Source organism: Neoarius graeffei, chromosome 2 (assembly GCF_027579695.1).
Source record: "Neoarius graeffei isolate fNeoGra1 chromosome 2, fNeoGra1.pri, whole genome shotgun sequence".
Taxonomy (NCBI): domain Eukaryota; kingdom Metazoa; phylum Chordata; class Actinopteri; order Siluriformes; family Ariidae; genus Neoarius; species Neoarius graeffei.
In genome coordinates this window covers 82,738,237-82,761,678 of record NC_083570.1, presented here as the reverse complement: position 1 = coordinate 82,761,678, position 23,442 = coordinate 82,738,237, and the positions used below count along the sequence as shown (strand labels likewise).

Here is a 23,442-nt window from a genome sequence, read left to right as displayed (position 1 = left end):
AATGGGCTCAGGAATATTTCCAGAGAACATTATCTGTGAACACAATTCACCGTGCCATCCGCCATTGCCAGCTAAAACTCTATTGTTCAAAGATGAAGCCGTATCTAAACACGATCCATAAGTGCAGACGTCTTCTCTGGGCCAAGGCTCATTTAAAATGGACTGTGGCAAAGTGGAAAACTGTTCTGTGGTCAGACGAATCAAAATTTGAAGTTCTTTATGGAAATCAGGGACGCTGTGTCATTCAGACTAAAGAGGACAAGGACGACTCAAGTTGTTATCAGCGCTCAGTTCAGAAGCCTGCATCTCTGATGGTATGGGGTTGCATTAGTGCGTGTGGCATGGGCAGCTTACACATCTGGAAAGACACCATCAATGCTGAAAGGTATATCCAGCAACTTGTCTCCTCAGTCCCCAGACGTTTACAGACTGTTGTAAAGAGAAAAGGGGATGTCTCACAGTGGTAAACATGGCCTTGTCCCAACTTTTTTGAGATGTGTTGTTGTCATGAAATTTAAAATCACCTAATTTTTCTCTTTAAATGATACATTTTCTCAGTTTAAACATTTGATATGTCATCTATGTTCTATTCTGAATAAAATATGGAATTTTGAAACTTCCACATCATTGCATTCCATTTTTATTTACAATTTGTACTTTGTCCCAACTTTTTTGGAATCGGGGTTGTATTAAAAAAAAACTAATACAACTGGAAGTCTGTGATTCGAATTCAGTAGCTTTTGGTCCACAAAACAAAAATAACTGGGTGTCAGGGAAAAATCTTTTTATGACCTACACTTGAAAAAATTTGAAAGACAGTATACCTTTAATGCTTTTAGTTGTTTAATTTAAGATGTGTGTTTTTATATTAAGAAATAAAGATTACATTATATATATATATATATATATATATATATATATATATATATATATATATATATATATATATATACACTGTATATACTTTGTGTATACAACCCCGATTCCAAAAAAGTTGGGACAAAGTACAAATTGTAAATAAAAATGGAATGCAATGATGTGGAAGTTTCAAAATTCCATATTTTATTCAGAATAGAGCATAGATGACATATCAAATGTTTAAACTGAGAAAATGTATCATTTAAAGAGAAAAATTAGGTGATTTTAAATTTCATGACAACAACAACACATCTCAAAAAAGTTGGGACAAGGCCATGTTTACCACTGTGAGACATCCCCTTTTCTCTTTACAACAGTCTGTAAACGTCTGGGGACTGAGGAGACAAGTTGCTCAAGTTTAGGGATAGGAATGTTAACCCATTCTTGTCTAATGTAGGATTCTACTTGCTGAACTGTCTTAGGTCTTTTTTGTCGTATCTTCCATTTTATGATGCGCCAAATGTTTTCTATGGGTGAAAGATCTGGACTGCAGGCTGGCCAGTTCAGTACCCGGACCCTTCTTCTATGCAGCCATGATGCTGTAATTGATGCAGTATGTGGTTTGGCATTGTCATGCTGGAAAATGCATGGTCTTCCCTGAAAGAGACGTCGTCTGGATGGGAGCATATGTTGCTCTAGAACCTGGATATACCTTTCAGCATTGATGGTGTCTTTCCAGATGTGTAAGCTGCCCATGCCACACACACTAATGCAACCCCATACCATCAGAGATGCAGGCTTCTGAACTGAGCGCTGATAACAACTTGGGTCGTCCTTCTCCTCTTTAGTCCGAATGACACTGCGTCCCTAATTTCCATAAAGAACTTCACATTTTGATTCGTCTGACCACAGAACAGTTTTCCACTTTGCCACAGTCCATTTTAAATGAGCCTCGGCCCAGAGAAGACGTCTGCGCTTCTGGATCGTGTTTAGATATGGCTTCTTCTTTGAACTATAGTGTTTTAGCTGGCAACGGTGGATGGCACGGTGAATTGTGTTCACAGATAATGTTCTCTGGAAATATTCCTGAGCCCATTTTGTGATTTCCAATACAGAAGCATGCCTGTATGTGATGCAGCGCTGTCTAAGGGCCCGAAGATCATGGGCACCCAGTATGGTTTTCCGGCCTTGACCCTTACACACAGAGATTCTTCCAGATTCTCTGAATCTTTTGATGATATTATGCACTGTAGATGATGATATGTTCAAACTCTTTGCAATTTTACACTGTCGAACTCCTTTCTGATATTGCTCCACTATTTGTCGGCGCAGAATTGGGGGGATTGGTGATCCTCTTCCCATCTTTACTTCTGAGAGCCGCTGCCACTCCAAGATGCTCTTTTTATACCCAGTCATGTTAATGACCTATTGCCAATTGACCTAATGAGTTGCAATTTGGTCCTCCAGCTGTTCCTTTTTTGTACCTTTAACTTTTCCAGCCTCTTATTGCCCCTGTCCCAACTTTTTTGAGATGTGTTGCTGTCATGAAATTTCAAATGAGCCAATATTTGGCATGAAATTTCAAAATATCTCACTTTCGACATTTGATATGTTGTCTATGTTCTATTGTGAATATAATATCAGGTTTTGAGATTTGTAAGTTATTGCATTCTGTTTTTATTTACAATTCGTACTTTGTCCCAACTTTTTTGGAATCGGGGTTGTAAACAATACTATCATGGTAGAACTAAGCGTATAGTATGGCTAGCTTAACTTACAAAAAAGTTTCTTGTTTCTTTTTGTGCGCATTTCAGGGGTTTCACATACATGTGTGATCATGCAGCATGTATATCTGCTAAGTTCTCATCTCTGTGAATGCAATAATTGGCCATTCTGATTTTTTTAAATTATGGTTTGCTAATAATGTTCACTGATTATCCCTCCAGCCAATATCCTGCATCACCTCTGATTCACATTTACTAGCAAAAACAAAGTTGTTTATTCTAATATTTTCTAATAACACTCTGTTTTATTTAGTTATTCTGTCCTGTATTTGAATAAAGTGGCCTGTTTGTTTAAGACATAAATAGGGAGCATTCACAATACTGTGTTATGAAAAAAATACAGGCTTCTGTCCAAAGAGGGGTCTTAAAAGATGGTGTAATTTGTGTAATTTCAGATTAAATTGAGTTTGAAAATATGTCTGTGACACCCCTGCTTCACTGCTCGACTAATGTCAGCATGGCATATTCATTTCTGGCCATGAAAATAGCACCTGAGTGAGAACTATTTAAAAAATGACATAGAACCACGCTGAGGGACTGCTGGTGCCATCTATAACCTGCAGTATTAGCATTAGTTGATCCAATTCAGAGTACTTGTGCTAACATGACTGACCTGGAACCGCTCTTCTTATCATGTGAACCATCCATCCATTATCCGTAACCGCTTATCCTGTGCAGAGTTGCGGGCAAGCTGGAGCCTATCCCAGCTGACTACGGGTGAGAGGCGGGGTACACCCTGGACAAGTCGCCAGGTCATCGCAGGGCTGACACATAGAGACAAACAACCATTCACACTCACATTCACACCTACGGTCAATTTAGAGCCACCAGTTAACCTAACCTGCATGTCTTTGGCTGTGGGGGAAACCGGAGCACCCGGAGGAAACCCACGCAGACACGGGGAGAACATGCAAACTCCACACAGAAAGGCCCCTATCAGCCACTGGGCTCAAACCCAGAACCTTCTTACTGTGAGGTGACAGTACTAACTACTACACCACCGTGCCACCTCATGTGAACCAGACAATTTTTTCTTAGATGAACAGAACAGATGAATTTCTTACATTGTAATTTCCATTAACAGTGTACCTTTTAACTCTCAAGAACTATTATCACATGGCATGAACCATGAGTAATTCATTCAACTTCTATCTCTTTTTACTTATGAGTTTATAATTAAAAGTTAGAATAGGGATGATGATGATTATTATTATTATTATTATTATTATTATTATGCTTTGAAAAAAATATATTATTTACCTTAATTTAACATTGAGATTTTACTCACAGTCTCACAAACCTCTTGCAATGCCACCATGAATCCCTAAGGGTTAGGTGGAGTGATTTGAATGGTGAACATCCACAAAACTGTGTTGAAAGAAATTGGACAGGATTTATGTTTGAAATCAGGCATAATTTAACACAGTTTTAGGCTTAAGTGGATTTGAATGTTTTTGAATATCGTGCCATATGTTGTGCCAGGGGGCGGCACGGTGGTGTAGTGGTTAGCACTGTCGCCTCACAGCAAGAAGGTCCGGGTTCGAGCCCCGTGGCTGGCGAGGGCCTTTCTGTGTGGAGTTTGCATGTTCTCCCCGTGTCCGCGTGGGTTTCCTCCAGGTGCTCCGGTTTCCCCCACAGTCCAAAGACATGCAGGTTAGGTTAACTGGTGACTCTAAATTGACCGTAGGTGTGAATGTGAGTGTGAATGGTTGTCTGTGTCTATGTGTCAGCCCTGTGATGACCTGGCGACTTGTCCAGGGTGTACCCCGCCTTTCGCCCGTAGTCAGCTGGGATAGGCTCCAGCTTGCCTGCGACCCTGTAGAACAGGATAAAGCAGCTAGAGATAATGAGATGAGATGAGATTATTATGCTTTGAAAAAAATACATTATTTACCTTAATTTAACATTGAGAATTTACTCACAGTCTCATAAACCTCTTGCAATGCCACCATGAATCCCTAAGGGTTAGGTGGAGTGATTTGAATGGTGAACATCCACAAAACTGTGTTGAAAGAAATTGGACAGGATTTATGTTTGAAATCAGGCACAATTTAACACAGTTTTAGGCTTAAGTGGATTTGAATGTTTTTGAATATCGTGCCATATATTGCGCCAGGGGGCGGCACGGTGGTGTAGTGGTTAGCGCTGTCGCCTCACAGCAAGAAGGTCCGGGTTTGAGCCCTGTGGCCGGCAAGGGCCTTTCTGTGCGGAGTTTGCATGTTCTCCCCGTGTCTGCGTGGGTTTCCTCCGGGTGTTCCGGTTTCCCCCACAGTCCAAAGACATGCAGGTTAGGTTAACTGGTGACTCTAAATTGACTGTAGGTGTGAGTGTGAATGGTTGTCTGTGTCTATGTGTCAGCCCTGTGATGACCTGGCGACTTGTCCAGGGTGTACCCCGCCTTTCGCCCGTAGTCAGCTGGGATAGGCTCCAGCTTGCCTGCGACCTTGTAGAACAGGACAAAGCGGCTAGAGATAATGAGATGAGATGAGATGTTGCGCCAGTCCTTCCATGTCAGCATAGAACATTCATTTCTGGCCATGACTACTGACAGAGCCATACAAAGGTACCACATGTGTTTGTGCCACCTTTAATTAGCAGGAGATGTGCTGATGCAGATTCAGGGGTCTGTCCCAACATCATTGACCTGGAATTTCATACTGTGTGATCTGACAGGGTTATTTAGGGTGTCCGTATTTTAAATGGAATCTGTAGTGGCATGCATATTTAATATATGTGTAGTAAGGATGAAACCAAACACAAATACATGATTCAGAATAATCAGATAATGTGTTTTAAACCAATATAAATACATATATGAATAGCAGGTGCTCTGTGTGTTGTTGTTTTATATGATTGCTAGAAATGTTCACAGGGTATCTGGTTAAGACCAGAGGTGTGCATTACAAGTGTGATCCTGTGGGACACAAGTGGTGTGGACAGAGGGAGGTTTTTACTTTCATGCAGGTGCAAGCAATCAGTCAGATATGAAGCTTGCAGGACAAGCAAAGAACAACATTCATTCATCCTCAGTAACTGCCTGGCCAAGGTCATCATGATATGACTTAGCCTACAGGTTTGTTTATATTTTGGGAATTGATAGAGCCAAAATTAACAGACCATGCTAATGGCGGGCATTTCTAACCCCCCCCCCCCCCACACACACACACACAGTGTTTCCAGGGGCATAGAGGTATATCATTTAATTTCAATTCTTTTTTGCTATGTAAAGCATTTTGAATGACCTCTGTCTATGAAATGTGCTATAGAATACTTGAGCATGCCTTGTCTTGCCTTTCCTAAGCTTTATATTTAATATAAAGAAAAAAAACCCTTTCCGGTTTCAGCCACAACAACTTTTTCCGAATACAGATACAGATAAACTAAACAGATACAGATACAGGTAATATAATTGTGTTATACTCCTAATGCATCTTTGATGATCATCGTCACTTTGAGACTTCCTCCTTAGAACCCCTTATAATGCTGTTCAATCATCAATGTATGCTACATTAAAAATGATAGTGAGTGTATGATCAATGTTGAAACATTGCACGTTTACAATTTACAATTTGAGATTTTTGGTCTTTTGCAGGTGTGGCAGTACTGGTGGCCTCACACATCCCGCTGCATGTAGGGGTAGAAAGCAGGCAGCAGTTCTGTCTACAGACAACTCCCAGTATGGCGCGACTGCCCCTGCAGTACACTGTCTGTGTGGGAGAGAACGTCAAAGCTGTTTACCAAGAGTCAATACAGCAGCTCTCCAGGCCCTATCGAGAACTGCCCAGCATGAATGTCTTATGGTATGAATGAATTACAAAGTCATATGCTATATCATGATAATGATATTTTGTGTAGATTTTGATTCAGTTCTGCTTTCCCTGGCATATTACATGACAGCAGCATCTTTACTAAAAATGCACTCTCCTTTTTCCTTGTCAAGGCTGCCTTTCTGGAAACTTCCAGCAAGTGTGGACTCAGGAGCGAAGATTGAAAGGGAGCTGAGAACCTTCTCTAACCGGCTGAAGAGGCACCACCTAGGGGAAGGGGTCATCAGCCTGGATGAACATTCCACATCTCTCCTCTCCAACATGGTAGGTAGCTCTTTCATTGCCCTGTGATGGAGCTTCACACTGGTAGATAGGTAGTGGATAGAATGAGACAGTGGTTACTATTGTTTTCTACAAACCATTTTAGGTCACATGATTATATACATCAAAAGATCATATGGTTTAACAAACTAATTAACCCACAACTAACACCAGTAAAAATAAAAATTAAAAACAGCTTGATGCAGCTTTGCACTTTAATTGCACTTGTTTAATTTATCCCCCGAGTTTTTCTTATGTTATAGCATAACAAGTATAAAAGTTATTGCCAGTTTCAAGCCACTCCATAGGAAACCACATCTTAACCCTTCTGATTTTTGCCCAATAGTTCTGTTATTCTGTAGGAATGACAAGCATGATGCTTTTCTGCTCTCAGTACAGGCTCAGTGGTGGCTAAAGTGGTGAGTGATCTCTTGCTTGCCTCAGATTGTAAATATTTTTCTGCTTTCATGCTGTTGGAAATGAGTGCAGGATTTGGTACTATGATGTTTTAATGTATAGGTTTGAAAACACAGTCAGTTTGTCAGGAATGCTGGTGACAGACAGATGGAAAAGCAGAAAGAGAGTTTATTCAGGCAATCAGGCAGACAAATCCAAAATGTGAGACAATGGCAGAATCAATAGGCAGGCAAGGTTAAGGCAAGGCACAAACAGGATATCAAAAGCAGAGGCAAAAGAGCAAAATCCGAAAATGTTAAAAACAGTGCAGGAAACTAAGGCTTGGTATGGCCAGATAAACGGAACTGAGCATTCACTTCATGAGGTGCATGTGCAGTGATTGTGCTTGAATAGTCTGCTGTGGTGATTGAGTCCAGGTGTGTGCAATCAAAACTCGGGTGACTGTGAGCAGTAAGGTGTGGGCTAGGTGCTGTAGTCCATGGTGGCCATTTTTGAAGGCTACTGTGAATGCTGGGAAGTGGAGTCTTGAGTGCTTGCAGGTGACACTCCACTAGATACTCTAATTTGCCTTCTTTATGACGAGAGTTTAATATGTTATGGACGATGTAGGCTGGTTGTCCATTAAGGGTGCAGGAGGTGAGGTGGAGGGAACATTGGTGGCTAAGGGACCTGGAATGGCAGGTTTCAGGCATGATACATGGAACATGCCTGAGAGTCTACTCTGTCTGGGTAGGACAAGCTTGTAAGTCGTGTTGTTGATAACCACACTTGTTGTTTTACTTGGGGGGTCTTTCCTCTGTGACAGTCAGTGAAGTGCTTGTGCCATTGTGCCACTAGCTCTAAACGCTGGTGAACACTCTCCCACAGTTGTTCACTACATTTGAACCACTCATCTACTGTGGGTATGTTGGTGAGAGAATCATCCCATGGGAAGCGGGGAAGTTGATAACCAAGTACACATTGGAATGGCATAAGATGGGTGGCAGAGTGACCTAAGGAATTCTGGATGTATTCAGCCCATGGTAAGAACTACACCCAGTCACCCTGGTTTTCAGTGCAAAAGACTGAGGAAACACTTGATCTCTTGGTTGGCTCTTTCCAGCTGTCTGTTCGACTGTGGGTGATAGCCCGGAGTCCGGCTCACCAAAAGTCCTAGTTTGTCCATGAATTTAGAAAAGAGTCGTGATGTAAAATGGGAACCACGATCACTAACTATATCTTTGGGGATGCCAAAGTAATGAAACACATGGGAAAAGATTAGTGTGGCAGTGGGAGCGTGGTCAAGCGTTGGTCTGTGAATGGAGGGCGGAGTCGGGGAAGGTAAGTGGCGGTATCACTGCACCTGATGGGAATTAACCTGTGTTTGTGTGTCTTCCCCAGTGACCGCGCCCTATAAGAGGAGAGGGAGAGCGGAGGAAGGGAGCTTCTCCCCAACCTGAATACTTGTGTGCGTGCGTGTATAGTTTAAAGCTGAAAAGCTAAATAAAGAGTCTTTTGAGAACTCAGTTCTGGCCTGCCGTGCTTCTGTGCTCCACCCACCTAGAACACTTGTTACAGTGGTGCCGAAACCCGGGACGGAGCACAGGAGAGAACAGCCCCATGGAGTCCTCCCCCTTCAAGGACTTGATCCATGCCCTCGCCACGGCCCAACAGAGCCAGCACCAGGCGCTGGTCGCTCTCCGGAAAGAACAGGAGCAAAGGTTTGAGGCCCTGGTGTTGGCGCAGCAGGAAGATCCCCGGGCGTTCCGGCACCTACTTGCATTGGCGGGGTCCACCACCTCCACCGCTGCGGGCCCTCCCCACCTCACCCTTACGAAGATGGGCCCACACGACGACCCCGAGGCCTTCCTTGCTCTTTTTGAGCAGGCAGCAGAGGCGTGGGGTTGGCCGGTGGAACAGCGTGCGGCGCGCCTGCCCCCCATGCTCATGGGCGAGGCGCAGCTGGCCGCACTACAGCTTCCCGCCGACAGCCGGCTGGTCTACGCGGACCTCAGCAGGGCCGTCCTCCAGTGCGTGGGTCACACTCCGGAGCAGCAGCGGCAGCGCTTCCGCGCGCTGCGCCTGGAGGAGGTCGGCCGGCCGTTCATGTTTGGCCAGCAACTCCGGGACGCCTGCCGCCGGTGGCTGAGGGCCGACAACTGCGACACAGAGGAAATCATTGATCTGGTGGCGCTGGAGCAGTTCATCACTCAACTTCCAGAAGGAACCGCGGAGTGGGTCCAGTGCCATCGCCCAGCGTCACTGGATCAGGCCATTGAGCTGGCGGAGGACCATATGGCGGCCATTCCAACGGCAGGACAGCGTGTCTCCCCCTCTCCCCTCCCCTCTCTCTCTCTCCCCTTCTGGTCCTCGCCCTCGCCCCATTCCCCCACCACGGAGGCAGGGGCCGGCTCCACCCCAGCCGGCCCGCCGCACCCGTGGTGTCCTACCATTTCCTACTTCCATGTCTGTGTCTTCCCCCCCTCAGGTGAGTGATATCCGGAACACCAGTGCAGAGAGAGAGCCTGGGCCGGTGTGCTGGTGCTGCGGGGAGCCGGGGCACCTCCAGCATCATTGCTTGGCGATGGAGGTGGGCGTGGTGGTGGTCCAGATCCTTGATGCGCCAGGAACCACCCTCGATCGGGCTGGAGTGTATCACATACTGGTGAGTATGCAAGGGGATACGTATCAGGCTTTGGTGGACTCCAGCTGTAATCAGACCTCAATCCACCAAAGCCTGGTGCAAGACGAGGCATTGGGCAGAGCACAGTTGGTGAAGGTGTTGTGTGTGCACAGGAATGTTCACAACTACCCTTTAGTGTCGGTCCACATTCTGTTTTGAGGGGAGAAATTTAGAGTACAGGTGGCGGTTAATCCTAGCCTTACCCACTCTATAATTTTGGGGACTGATTGGCTGGGATTTTGGGATTTAATGACGCACTTAGTGAAGAGTGGGGGGAGGTCCCGGTGTGGCATTGGTGGGAGCAGCTGTCACAGAGCCGTCTATGTCATCACGTGTCAGAGTGAGGAGCAGCAGGCTCCTCCTCCCTCTCTCGGGGAATCCCTGGCGGATTTTCCGTTAGAGCAATCGCGAGACGAGTCTCTGCGGCATGCGTTTGACCAAGTGAGAATAATCGATGGTCAAACGCTCCAGCCAAACGACACCCCGTCCTTCCCCTATTTCTCTATTATGAAGGATAGATTATGCCGAGTGACGCAGGACACTCAGACTAAAGAGCAGATCACGCAGCTTTTGATTCCAAAGAGCCGTTGGGAATTGGTATTCCAGGCGGCTCATTTTAATCCCATGGCTGGACACTTGGGGCAGGATAAGACACTAGCCCGAATAATGGCCCGGTTCTATTGGCCAGGGATTCGCGGCGATGTCCGTAGGTGGTGTACGGCATGCCGCGAATGCCAATTAGTAAATCCAGTGGCCATTCCAAAAGCGCCTTTGCGCCCTCTACCATTAATCGAAACCCCATTCGAAAGAATTGGGATGGATCTCGTCTGGCCATTAGATCGGTCAACACGAGGGTATCGCTTTATTTTAGTTCTGGTGGACTATGCCACGCGATATCCGGAAGCAGTGCCGCATCACAATATCTCCGCACGTAGTATTGCGGAAGCACTCTTCCACATCATCTCCCGAGTCGGAATCCCCAAAGAGATTCTGACTGATCAAGGCACTACGTTTATGTCACGCACACTGCGCGAACTGTATGGGTTATTGGGAATCAAGCCGATCCGCACCAGCGTTTATCACTCACAAATGGACGGCTTAGTCGAACGGTTTAATCACACCCTCAAAAACATAATTAAAAAATTTGTAAGCGAGGACGCACGTAACTGGGATAAATGGCTCAAGCCCCTGCTTTTCGCAGTGCGAGAGGTCCCACAAGCCTCCACGGGGTTCTCCCCGTTCGAATTATTATATGGGCGTGTGGCAGCCGGGGCGTGGTCAAGCATCGGTCTGTGACCAGAGGGTAGAGTCAGGGAAGGTAAGTGGCAGAATCACTGCACCTGATGTTGGTTAACCTGTGTTTGTCTTCCCCAGTGACCGTGCCCTATAACAGGGATGAGAATTTTCCGCCGATTGGCGGATTTCTGACTTTTTCAGACCAAAATGATCGTTTTTGAGATCGATGTAAATCTGTTGAGAAATTTTTTTTTTTGGGGGGGTATGATTAACGATCTGTGGTCACCTTATAACGCAGACATCCCAAGTCTCCCGGAAGTTCTGGGAGTCTCCTGCATATTGATAGAAGCAAGCAAGAGCGTGCGCGCGCAACATTAAGATCTGCATCACGCATCTTAGAATGTGCGCGCGCGAGGGGGTGTGCGAGGGAGACTGTGTGCAGTGTTGCCAGATACTGCTGACGTTTTCCAGCCCAAAATATGTTCAAAACCTGCCAAAATGCACTTAAAACCACCCAATCTGGCAACACTGCCTGTGTGCCTGTTCATGTAGCGCATGCCAGACAAAGAGCATCTTGATTGGGTTACTCAGCAAAATAAGCCAATCAGCTTTCAGTGTGGGCGGGCTTTTATCTCTTTTCTCAAGGACCGGAGTTTTCAGTTGAGTCAGTGCAGCCTACAGGATCGGCATGGCAGAGAGAGAGCGCGTGCCCCAAAAAAATATCAATTACATGTCATATATAAGTGTGTATCTTTTATAAATGGAGTTAGCTTATCTAATGTAGCATGTTTGGGAGAATCATAGTATCATCTATATTTCTGATGAAATTTTAAGTATGATAGCATGTATAACTCTCCTACTTATTGCTCATTTCATAGGGGGACGGAATTGTTGGCATGTGCCGCGCGGGAGCGTCTGCCCAAATTTTTTAGGCCGAGATAAACTTATAGTTTTTGATTTAAAAAAAATTTCCAATATGTAATGCCCATTGTACATGCCTGTTCTTTAATTCAAAATCACCATCTTGATCTTCAAATTGACCGTATGGTATCTGTATTACATTACACAACATCCTGTCCAGATAAATCCTAGTTAGTACACACAACAGTTGAAAGGGAAGTGATAAGTGATGTTGAATGTTGCCTGCTTAATATGCAAGACCTCCTGCTACCATGATAACATCAGAAGAAAGCTTAAGAGAATTATATGATAGAACTTTTTTCTGGTTTGCACTTCATTTTAAAGGATTAGAGTATTCAAAGACATGAATAGCTAAAATACAGAAATATAATACTGTAGAGCTCGTTTATATTAAAAAGTGCATTGATTTTTTGAAATCATCAAATGTGAATTGATTAAAAACAAGTCTCTTGTACCATATTAATCATTTTCACCTGGGAGTCCACCAAGAAGGGGAATTTATTTCCAAATAAATTGCAAATTTTTGCTGATAAAATTAATGGTTTTGGGGTAAAAAAAAAAATAGCCAAAAATCATTAGCCCCATGGGCCCCGCCCCCCCGGGCCCTGCCCCATTTTTTTCCAGACTTTTAAAATATTTTTCATTCTCATCCCTGATTTATGGGTCTATTGTTCCAAAACCTAAAAGGTTGCACTGAACATGCTGAAAAAGTCAAACAAGGTGGGATATGATATTTAAGAAAGAACACTTGTCATGATACAAAAGTTTCAGTTGATGGCATGTTGAATTGGGATATCAACTTCGAGAAAAATACATATATTTCATTGCTAAAATTAATGGGTTTTGGGTGTTTAAATCACCAAAATCCATCAGCTTCGCCCCCTGGTCCCTCACCGAGACGTTGCCCCTAGACCCCACTGGGGACCTGCGGGCCCCCCCGCTACTTTTCAGATTTTTTTCTCAACATGCACTCTCATCCCTGCTATAAGAGGAGAGGGAGAGCGGAGGAAGGGAGCTTCTCCCCAATCTGGATACTGTGTGCGTGCATGTATAGTTTAAAGCTGAAAAGCTAATAAAAGAGTTTGTGGCACTTAATTCTGGCCTGCCGTCTTTCTGTGCTCCACTCACACGAACTGCTACAGGGCGTAAGCCACGTGGCATCCTAGATGTGCTGCGGGAAAATTGGGAGGAGGGACCTTCCCCGAGCAAAAATGAAATTCAGTACGTTATTGACCTGTGCGCAAAACTCCACACACTCACACACCTAACCCAGGAGAATTTGCGGCAGGCTGAAGAACGTCAAGTCCGCCTGTACAACAAGGGCACGTGCCTTAGGGAATTCACACCGGGAGACAAAGTACTCATGTTATTGCCCACGTCGAGCTCTAAATTAATTGCCAGGTGGCAAGGACCCTTTGAGGTCACATGGCGAGTCGGGAACATCGACTATGACGTGAGGCGAACGGACAGGGTGGGGCATTACAGGTATACCACCTCAATCTGTTAAAATGTTGGAGCGAGGAGGTCCCCGTGGTGCTGGTGTCGGTGGTTCCAGAGAAGGCGGAGCTGGGGCTGGAGGTTCAAAAGGGAAAATTGGCAACACCCACCGCTCCGGTCCCCTGTGGAGCCCACCCCTCCCCGACCCAGCTCGCGGAGGTCGCCCGGTTGCAAACAGAATTTTCTGACGTGCTCTCGCCCCTGCCCGGCCGCACCCACCTCATAGAACACCACATTGAGACGCCCCCAGGGGTGGTAGTGTGCAGCCGCCCTTACAGACTGCCCGAACACAAGAAAAAGGTGGTTCGGGAAGAACTTGAGGCCATGCTTGAAATGGGCATCATCGAGGAGTCCCACAGTGACTGGAGCAGTCCGGTGGTGTTGGTTCCCAAGGCTGACGGGTGGGTCCGGTTCTGTGTGGACTATAGAAAAGTCAACGCGATGTCTAAATTTGACGCGTACCCAATGCCTCCTATTGACGAGTTGCTCGATTGACTAGGCACGGCTCGTTTTTATTCGACACTGGATTTGACAAAGGGATATTGGCAGATCCCCTTGACTCCACTATCCCGTGAGAAAACGGCCTTTTCCACACCGTTTGGCTTACACCAGTTCGTCACACTTCTGTTTGGGCTGTTTGGGGTGCCTGCTACGTTCCAGCGGCTTATGGATAGGGTCCTCCGCCCCCACACCACCTATGCGGCCGCATACCTAGATGACATTATTATTTATAGTAATGACTGGCCGCGGCACCTAAAACACCTGAGGGCCGTCCTGGGGTCGCTGAGGCGAGTGGGGCTCACAGCCAACCCAAAGAAGTGTGTGATTGGGCGGGTGGAAGTACGGTATCTGGGCTTCCACTTGAACAATGGGCAGGTGCGTCCCCAAATCAATAAGACAGCAGTGATTGCGGCCTGCCCGAGGCCCAAGACCAAAAAGGGGGTGAGGCAGTTCCTGGGGCTGGCTGGCTACTATCGTAGGTTTATACCTAATTATTCGGATGTCACCAGCCCGGTGACTGATCTCACTAAAAAGGGGGCACCAGATCCGGTCCAGTGGACGGAGCAATGCCAGCGGGCTTTTTCTAAGGTAAAGGCTGCACTGTGTGGGGGGCCACTGTTACACTCCCCTGACTTTTCTGTCCCCTTTGTTTTACAGACGGACACATCGGACAGAGGGCTGGGGGCTGTTCTGTCCCAGGAGGTGGAGGGGGAGGACCGTCCAGTGCTGTACATCAGCCGCAAGCTGTTGGTGCGCGAGGGCAGGTGCAGCACCAGAGAGAAGGAATGCCTCGCCATCAAGTGGGCGGTCCTTGCCCTCCGCTACTATCTGCTGGGGCACCCTTTCACCCTCTGGTCGGACCACGCACGCCTGCAGTGGCTCCACCGCATGAAGGATGCCAACGCACGGATCACCCGTTGGTATCTGGCACTCCAGCCGTTTAAGTTCGAGGTGGTCCACAGGCCGGGGGTGCAGATGGTTGTGGCGGACTTCCTCTCCGTCAAGGGGGGGGGGGATCGGCTGCAGGCCGGACGGCTGCCCGGCCTGAGTCGGGCAGTGGGGGTATGTGGCAGTGGGGGCGTGTTCAAATGTCGGTCTGTGAATGGAGGGTGGAGTTGGGGAAGGTAAGTGGCGGAATCACTGCACCTGATGGGAATTAACCTCTGTTTGTGTGTCTTCCCCAGTGACCGCACCCTATAAGAGGAGAGGGAAAGAGGAGGAAGGGAGCTTCTCCCCAACCTGGATACTTGTGTGCGTGCATGTATAGTTTAAAGCTGAAAAGCTAAATAAAGAGTCTTTTGAGAACTCAGTTCTGGCCTGCCGTGCTTCTGTGCTCCACCCACCTAGAACACTTGTTACAATTAGTTTGGCTGTTCCAAATGCTGTGGGGAGACCAAGTAGAGAGATGAGCCTTAAAGACTGAGAATTGGCTGATGATAATCATGATTATCCTGTTGCCTTGGGATTTGGGAATCTGTAGAATCTGTAATGAAATCTATAGCTATGTGGGACCAAGGCCACTGAGTTGTGGGAAGTGGCATGAGTTTGCCTTCTGGAAGTGCCCAGGGTAACTTAGCCTGTGCACATGCTGAACATGAGGAGAGGTTAATATCTGTTAACATGTTGTGCCACCTGTATTAGTTCTTAGTATTTGGTAGGTGCACCTGCTGCCCAGATGCCCAATTGTGGGAGTAGTGTGTGCCCAGATGATCAGTTGGCCCCTGAGGGGGTGGGGAACATGGGTATGGTTGGTCGGGCAACTAGCAGGAATGTGATATGGTAAGGTTTGAGTGGATTCTCAGTCTATCAGCACTTTCACAAAGTAGGCTGGAGGGATAATAGGTTCTAGATCTTGATCAGGAACTGTAGATGGGCGGATATGGGACAGGGAGTCAGCTTTTTTGTTATTAGAGCCAGGCCTGTATACTATGGTGAAGTGAAATCTTGTGAAGAAGAGGGTGCAGCAGGCTTGACATGGATTAGATTTAGCAGTCTTGAGATACTCCAGATTTTTGTGATCTGTGAAAATGGTAAATGGATAGGTTACCCCCTCCAGCCAGTGTCGCCACTCCTCCAGTGCCAGTTTGACAGTCAAAAGCTCCCAGTTACCAATATCATAGTTTTGTTCTGTGGGGGTAAGTTTCTTGAAGTAAAAAGCTACAGCATGGTACAGCTTTTCACTGAAACATTGAGACAGCACTGCTCCACCTCCGGACTCAGATGTGCCAACCTCTATGGTGAAAGGCTTGGTCAATCAGGGTGTTTCAGAAAGGGACCAGATGTGAAAGCTGTTGAGTTGGGAGAAGGCTTTTTCAACCTCTTAGTTCCAGTGCGGGTGCTTGGGACCCTTTTTGAAGAGGGCTATGAGTGGAGTGGCAATGAAACTGAATCCTCTGACGAATCTCCTGTACAAGTTGACAAATCCTAGGAACCACTGGAGCTCCTTAACTGTGGTGGGAGTTGGCCAAGTAGTTACTACTGAGGTCTTGTTCTCATCCACGGTTACTCCCTCAGCACTGAATGGAGTTTTTTAAGAGCTAAGGGAACTAAAGACAAAAGATATGCCCTACTGATGCTCTACTTCTGGCTGGAGTTCTCATCACTTCACTTTTGCGAGCATGGCCCTATCTGTACAGTTCCTGATCCATCCTAATGCTCTACTTCTGGCTGAGGTTCTCATTGCTTTGCTCCTGTGGAAGATGGCCCCATATGGACATTCCCTATGTGGTCATCTTCCACAGGTGATGGACACCTGTGGAAGATGGCCCCATATGGGCTGTCCAAAGTCCATATGGGGCCATCTGAAAGATGGTTCTGGACACTTACAGTTTTGCTACAATGGCTGAGGACTACAATTGCTAACTACAATTGAGGACTACAACTGCTAACTGATAAGTTTAGGACTGCAGTTGTCTTATACAGTCTTGCACTCAAGTCCCAATCAATGAACAGTTGATAACTTCAGCAAACTATACTTCATGGTAAAACTATAATGAATTTCCTGGTTACACTGTTGCAGTTTTTGACCACATAGGACACACTTATAAAAGCAAGTTATTTATAATTATGCCATCTCTTATCACCCAAATGAGGATGGGTTCCATTTTGAGTCTGGTTCCTCTCAAGGTTTCTTACTCATGTTGTCTCATCTCATCTCATTATCTCTAGCCGCTTTATCCTTCTACAGGGTCGCAGGCAAGCTGGAGCCTATCCCAGCTGACTACGGGCGAAAGGCAGGGTACACCCTGGACAAGTCGCCAGGTCATCACAGGGCTGACACATAGACACAGACAACCATTCACACTCACATTCACACCTACGGTCAATTTAGAGTCACCAGTTAACCTAACCTGCATGTCTTTGGACTGTGGGGGAAACCGGAGCACCCGGAGGAAACCCACGTGGACACGGGGAGAACATGCAAACTCCACACAGAAAGGCCCTCGCCGGCCCCAGGGCTCGAACCCAGGACCTTCTTGCTGTGAGGCGACAGCGCTAACCACTACACCACCGTGCCGCCCTTACTCATGTTGTCTCAGGGGTTTTTTCCTTACCACTACTACCTCAGGCTTGCTCATTAGGGATAAATTTATTAGTCCATATGTTTAAAATTGGGCGGCACGGTGGTGTAGTGGTTAGCGCTGTCGCCTCACAGCAAGAAGGTCTGGGTTCGAACCCCGTGGCTGGCGAGGGCCTTTCTGTGCGGAGTTTGCATGTTGTCCGCGTGGGTTTCCTCCGGGTGCTCCGGTTTCCCCCACAGTCCAAAGACATGCAGGTTAGGTTAACTGGTGACTCTAAATTGACCGTAGGTGTGAATGGTTGTCTATGTGTCAGCCCTGTGATGACCTGGTGACTTGTCCAGGGTGTACCCTGCCTTTCGCCCGTAATCAGCTGGGATAGGCTCCAGCTTGCCTGTGACCCTGTAGAACAGGATAAAGCGGCTAGAGATAATGAGATGTTTGAAATCTTTATTTTTCTGTAAAGTTGCTTTTCAATAATTTAAACTGTTAAAAGTACTATACGGTACAAATAAATTGAGTTGACTTGACTTTACAACTTTATGCTTACTTTACTGTGATCTGGTATAGTCCTGTATAATCAGTGCACCGCCTAAGACCCCCTCCTTTCTTCTCCATGAAAAAGAAACCAGCAGAAGCAGGTGACATGGAAAGATGGAGGTACCCCTGTTATAGAGCCTCCTGCGCATAATCTTCCATAGCCTTCTGCTCAGGGATAGATAGTGGGTAGATGCAACAGCAAGGAAGCATGGTGCCAGGAAGTAGCTCAATGGCACAATCATAGGGTCTGTGGGGAAGGAGCCCACAGTGAGTTTGGGAACACAAAGACAATGTGAGATGCAAGACTTGGACCGCTGTAGCATTTCTCTGTCCAGCCATGAAATCTGTGTGTTGTGCTGTTGCAGCCATGGAATTCCCAAAATGATGGGTTGGTTCTTGATTACTGTGACTCAGAATGACATGGTTTCTTTGTGCACCGCACTGACTTGGAGCATGAATGGTTTGGTGCTTGACGTGTTTATGCTACTCCCAATGAGTCCACCATTGATAGTCCTGATCTTTTGGGGCTGTTGGAGTGGTTATCTGGGGATTTGCGTCTCTGCATGGTGTCACTATCAATGAAATTTCCTCCAGCTCTGTAATCCATTAGGGCTGAGAGAACATAAACAGCTTCTGAGACCCTTATCTGCATGTAAAGTGTGAATGATTGGTGAGAAAGAGACTTAAATTGACTCACCGAGAGAGGGCTTGAGGTGGTTGGGGCTCTCTCAGCCAGTGTTGAAGGTTTGAAACCTCATTGACAAGAAGAACAAGTTGACATGCGGTGTATGGAGTCCCCACAAGAGAAGCACAGCCTCTCTCCGTGCCTTCGTTCACGTTCAGAAAGGTTTACTTGGTATGTGAGATCTGCATGGATTCTGGATTCGATGTGACACTTGGGAGGTTAGTGGGAGTGTGCAGTGTCGGTCAGCTCCTGAGCAGGTTGTCAGCTAGGTGCAGACATGACAAAGTTCAAATGGAAGAACTGTTAAATGGTTAAAAGTTCCTGTCTTGTTTAGATCTTACTTGATAGATAACCAGACTGTAAACATAAAATGAGATTCTTCAGAACTTAAAAAGTACAGTATATTGTCCCACAAGGTTCTGTTTTAGGCTCCAGATTATTCTCCCTTTATATCAAGCTACTTAGACATGTAATTTGTAAACATAATGTTGGTTTTCATTCCTATGCTGATGATAGATAATTAGCGGTTCGGTCTGATTCAGGAGCACAGCTATGGAGTGTGTAAACGGCCTAAATGCTTGGGAAATCAAAGGTCTTTCCCCCTAAATTCCTCTACGAGGATGCAGATTTCACTCTGGAACTTGATGACTATTATGTCAAACCAAAAGATCAGACCTTGGTGGGGTAAAAATGTCCCTGTTTTACTTGTTTAACTATTCTTACTTCTGCAATTTTTAGCTTGCTAAATATACATGATTCCATGAGTTCTAGTCATTTTATGAAGTTTTTTTAATGGCAATACTGGTCACTATTTATAGTCAATTAATTAATTTCACTGGTTATACATTGGTTCTTTAATGCATATTATCAAAAAATACTTTATTTTGTCATTCTAATCTTTTATATTTTTATGATTTCGTAGCATTGTTCACTTTTAGTAAAAATGTCAAAAGAGGCATACTGATCTGATCAGAATGAAATTATTTAAAGCTTGTAAGTGTAAAGATGGGTGGCACGGTGGTGTAGTGGTTAGCGCTGTCGCCTCACAGCAAGAAGGTCCTGGGTTCGAGCCCCGGGGCCGGCGAGGGCCTTTCTGTGTGGAGTTTGCATGTTCTGTCCGCGTGAGTTTCCTCCGGGTGCTCCGGTTTCGTCCAAAGACATGCAGGTTAGGTTAACTGGTGACTCTAAAGTGAGTGTGAATGGTTGTCTGTGTCTATCGCTACGTTCACACTGCAAGGCTTAATGCTCAATTCCGATTTTTTTGTGAAATCCGATTTTTTTGTGAGGTCGTTCACATTAACAAATATATGCGACTTGTATGTGATCCTCAGTATGAACGAAAAGCGACCTAAAAGTGTTCCGCATGCGCATTGCAGGATACGACGACATCACACGCAGTGGGCATGGCCAGTGTTTACGGAAGTAAAACCGCCCAGTTGCGGTATGACTCATCCAATCTAGCTTGAATAGCTGTATCCCCCCAAATGGAAATCAGCTCCCTAACCTCTGCGTCCTTCCATTGAGAAGATTCAGAACCTTCACAGCCCGAAGCGTCCCTCGCATTGATGTCATGCGCAGGGGCGCAGATACGTTTTTTGAACTGGGAGGGACAAAAAACTGGGGGGGACAAAGCTGCCAGCAAACCAACCCCAACCCCGATATGCCTGTCAAACTTGTTGTTAGTAACCATAGCAACCAAGCTCGAGCTCGCAACCTGTGCAGTCTGTGCAGCTCAACCAACCGAATATCAGTCTTTGTTTTGTTTTATGTGAATTGTTGCAACTATGTATACACTGCTGTGCACCTCAATAAACCGAATGGTAATTAGTCTTTTGATTTTTCCGTGAGGTTTGCCTTATGCAAAGAAAGACAGACGTTTTTTCCTCCCTATAAGTGGGGGGGACCGAGCGAGGTGAATTTAAATCTGGGTGGGACGAGTCCCACCCTCTATCTGCGCCCGTGATTATGCGCCATGTTGTTGTAACTTTTTTTGAGAGACCCGCCGCCTACTTCAGCGCAGAATAGTGACGTTTGTGGCTTGTTGATGACGTGTAAGTCGGATGAATGCGACCTGGCGGTTCAGACTGAAGTCGCATATGAAAAGAGCGGATAGGAATCGGAATTAGGACCACATATCCAAACGGCCTGGGTCGGATTTGAAAAAATCGGATCTGTGTCATTCATATTGTCAATAAAAGATCGGATACAGGTCACATATGGGCGAAAAGATCGGATTTGAGTCACTTCAGCCTGCAGTGTGAACGTAGCCTATGTGTCAGCCCTGTGATGACCTGGCGACTTGTCCAGGGTGTACCCCGCCTTTCGCCCGTAGTCAGCTGGGATAGGCTCCAGCTTGCCTGCGACCCTGTAGAACAGGATAAAGCGGCTAGAGATAATGAGATGAGATGAGAAGTGTAAAGATTTTATGTTGGCACACTCTCAGTTGTCTGGTCAAATTCACCATTTAGTCAACAGAAGAATTATTGTGAAAATGAGCAGAATATAAACAGTACATACAGTAAGTGTTTTGTGCGTGTGCGTGTCTGTGTGTGTGTGTACCTATCCATTACCTGGCTTGTGCATGAAATCTGTCTTGTTTTCCACATTGTGGTGGAAGAAAAAGAGATTTTACATGTGGTGGGTTTTTATAACACAAAAACAGAAATTGTAGACTAAAAATAGGAAACAGAATCTAGAAAAATGTTCAAGTGTCTCAGTAGACTAAGAGCATTTCTTAAGCGTTTTCTCATTTGTTAATTTGTTTCCTCATTAATTAATTAATTCATCTTATGGAAGCTCTTTATCTGAGTCAGAGTTATGGTGGATCCAGAGCCAATCCAAGGAATACTGGGCACAAGGTGGGAGGGACAAGTCACATTTGATTTCCATTTATTTTAAATCTATCCTACAATTAGAATTATTTATTGAAGAATATATTAGAATATATTAATTGATCTATGTAATTAGAATATATTTATTAATCTATGTAATTAGAATATATTTATTGAAGATGTATGAATGAATAAATATATAATACAGATAGGAACATTGTATAAAATGGTGTAAATGTGTCTATAGTTCTTAAGATTTTATAGTTTGATGTGCCATATGTGTTATATTTTGTACTGCAGTGGAATGGATGTTGCCTGCTTGATTTAATAGGATTTTTTACATTTAAGATTTAAGAGGAGTTTTTATTGCATATCTTTGTTTGCTCTGGGATAAATGTTAAACCTGCACTTGGTCAGTCTGGCATGAGAAAACGGGAATGTGCGAAAGCAGTCTTGACATTCCGTGTGGTCAGTTATAAAGTTTATGAAGTTCCGGATCTTAATCAATGCCACAGGCTGGGGCCTGACAAGAGGCATTCTGCTTTCACAGTAGGAAAAGTCAGCCCAGGACTTGGGAGCATGGCATATCAGAGTATAAGTATGCGCTGCTAACTTCAGCCCAAAAGAAAAAACAGCTTGGAGCTAGTGTATGAACTTGAAAGGTATTATTTTTCTAAGTGTATCTGTAGCAGCCGTGCAGAGGTCAATGAGGTGCAGGACTGGTTCTTTTGAGATGCAGAGACAGTTCTCAGGTTCACCGAAATGTCAGCGGGAGTGGAAATGGTTTCCACTGAGTTTGCTATGCTGAGAAGGGCTGTGAATATGCATGCCATTTTAATGTGACTTCACTTCAGCTGCTGTAAGAAATTTGTCTTTTTCAGTACTAATATTGAACATATTCTATTTGTATATAAAGTTATAAATGATAAATACTCTTAGGCTTTATGGATTTAATGTCAGAGTGTACACATTATGGGGTAGAAATTGTGTATTATTGCTCCTATAAATATGCACAAATCCAGTTGCCCTGGATCTTTATTACCATTGTAACCAAATGCATAAACAAATTACCTAATTGATTAGTCAGGTTTATAGTCAATCAGATGTATCCAAGTTAAAATGAAAGTTGACAGGATGGCAACAATTCAACACCACATTCACTGGATAAATGTGATATTAAAGTATTGAAATAGTAAACTGATCATATACAAGTAATCTGAAGTTTGTTGGCCGTGGTTTTAGAAATGCATGCCTGTCACCTCACTTGGCTTAGATTTCTTTCCATGCACCCGAATCCCCCAGAAAGGTTAGAAGTGGTAAACAGGAGGTGAAAAGAAGGGAAAAGAGCTGAGAATGCTCTTCATGTCTGATATACTTCATACAGAAATACTCCAGAGACTTGTCAGGTAATTTACAGGCCTACTGTTACAGTACTTAGACTCACAGGTAATTTGATAAGAAAGTTAAGTTATATTAGCTAATCATAAATTGATTTAGTTTTCCCATTTTATCACTTAGTTTTCTTTTCCCTTTCTTCTTTTGCCTCCCATTCTTATTTTGAACTGCAAATTAGATTGTTTTAAGATCCTAAGTTAGACTGAGCCAAACCAGTTACTCATTTAGTAAAACCTAGAGTCCAAAAGATCACACAAGCTGCTATATCTAGAAATGTTACAGTTGGAAATTAGTTTAGTCTCAGCAGCCATGTGTGAATGCAGACTTTCTTTAGGTCCTTTCAAATGAGCAGAAGCCTCATCTGAACAAATCTGTTACAACTGAGGAAAGCCTTTCATTGTGTCCTAGTTTTACAAGATTTCAAGAAAGCTCCAGTTTTATTTTATGTATTATTTACAGGTTTTTTTTATTTACAGTCCTCTAACATTTTATTTGTCTTTCCTAGTTTC

At 44.9% G+C, this 23,442-nt stretch overlaps 1 protein-coding gene across 1 annotated transcript in view; it reads left to right on the top strand.

Annotated features, from left to right (window-relative positions):
* si:ch211-236l14.4 (SITS-binding protein) overlaps window positions 1-23,442 on the top strand; it is a 54,931-nt gene that overhangs the window by 11,932 nt on the left and 19,557 nt on the right. The window contains exons 3-4 of the mRNA XM_060910068.1: window positions 6,235-6,442; window positions 6,583-6,733. Of these exons, the coding sequence (XP_060766051.1) occupies window positions 6,235-6,442; window positions 6,583-6,733 (359 nt within the window). The remainder of the gene's footprint in view (window positions 1-6,234; window positions 6,443-6,582; window positions 6,734-23,442) is intronic.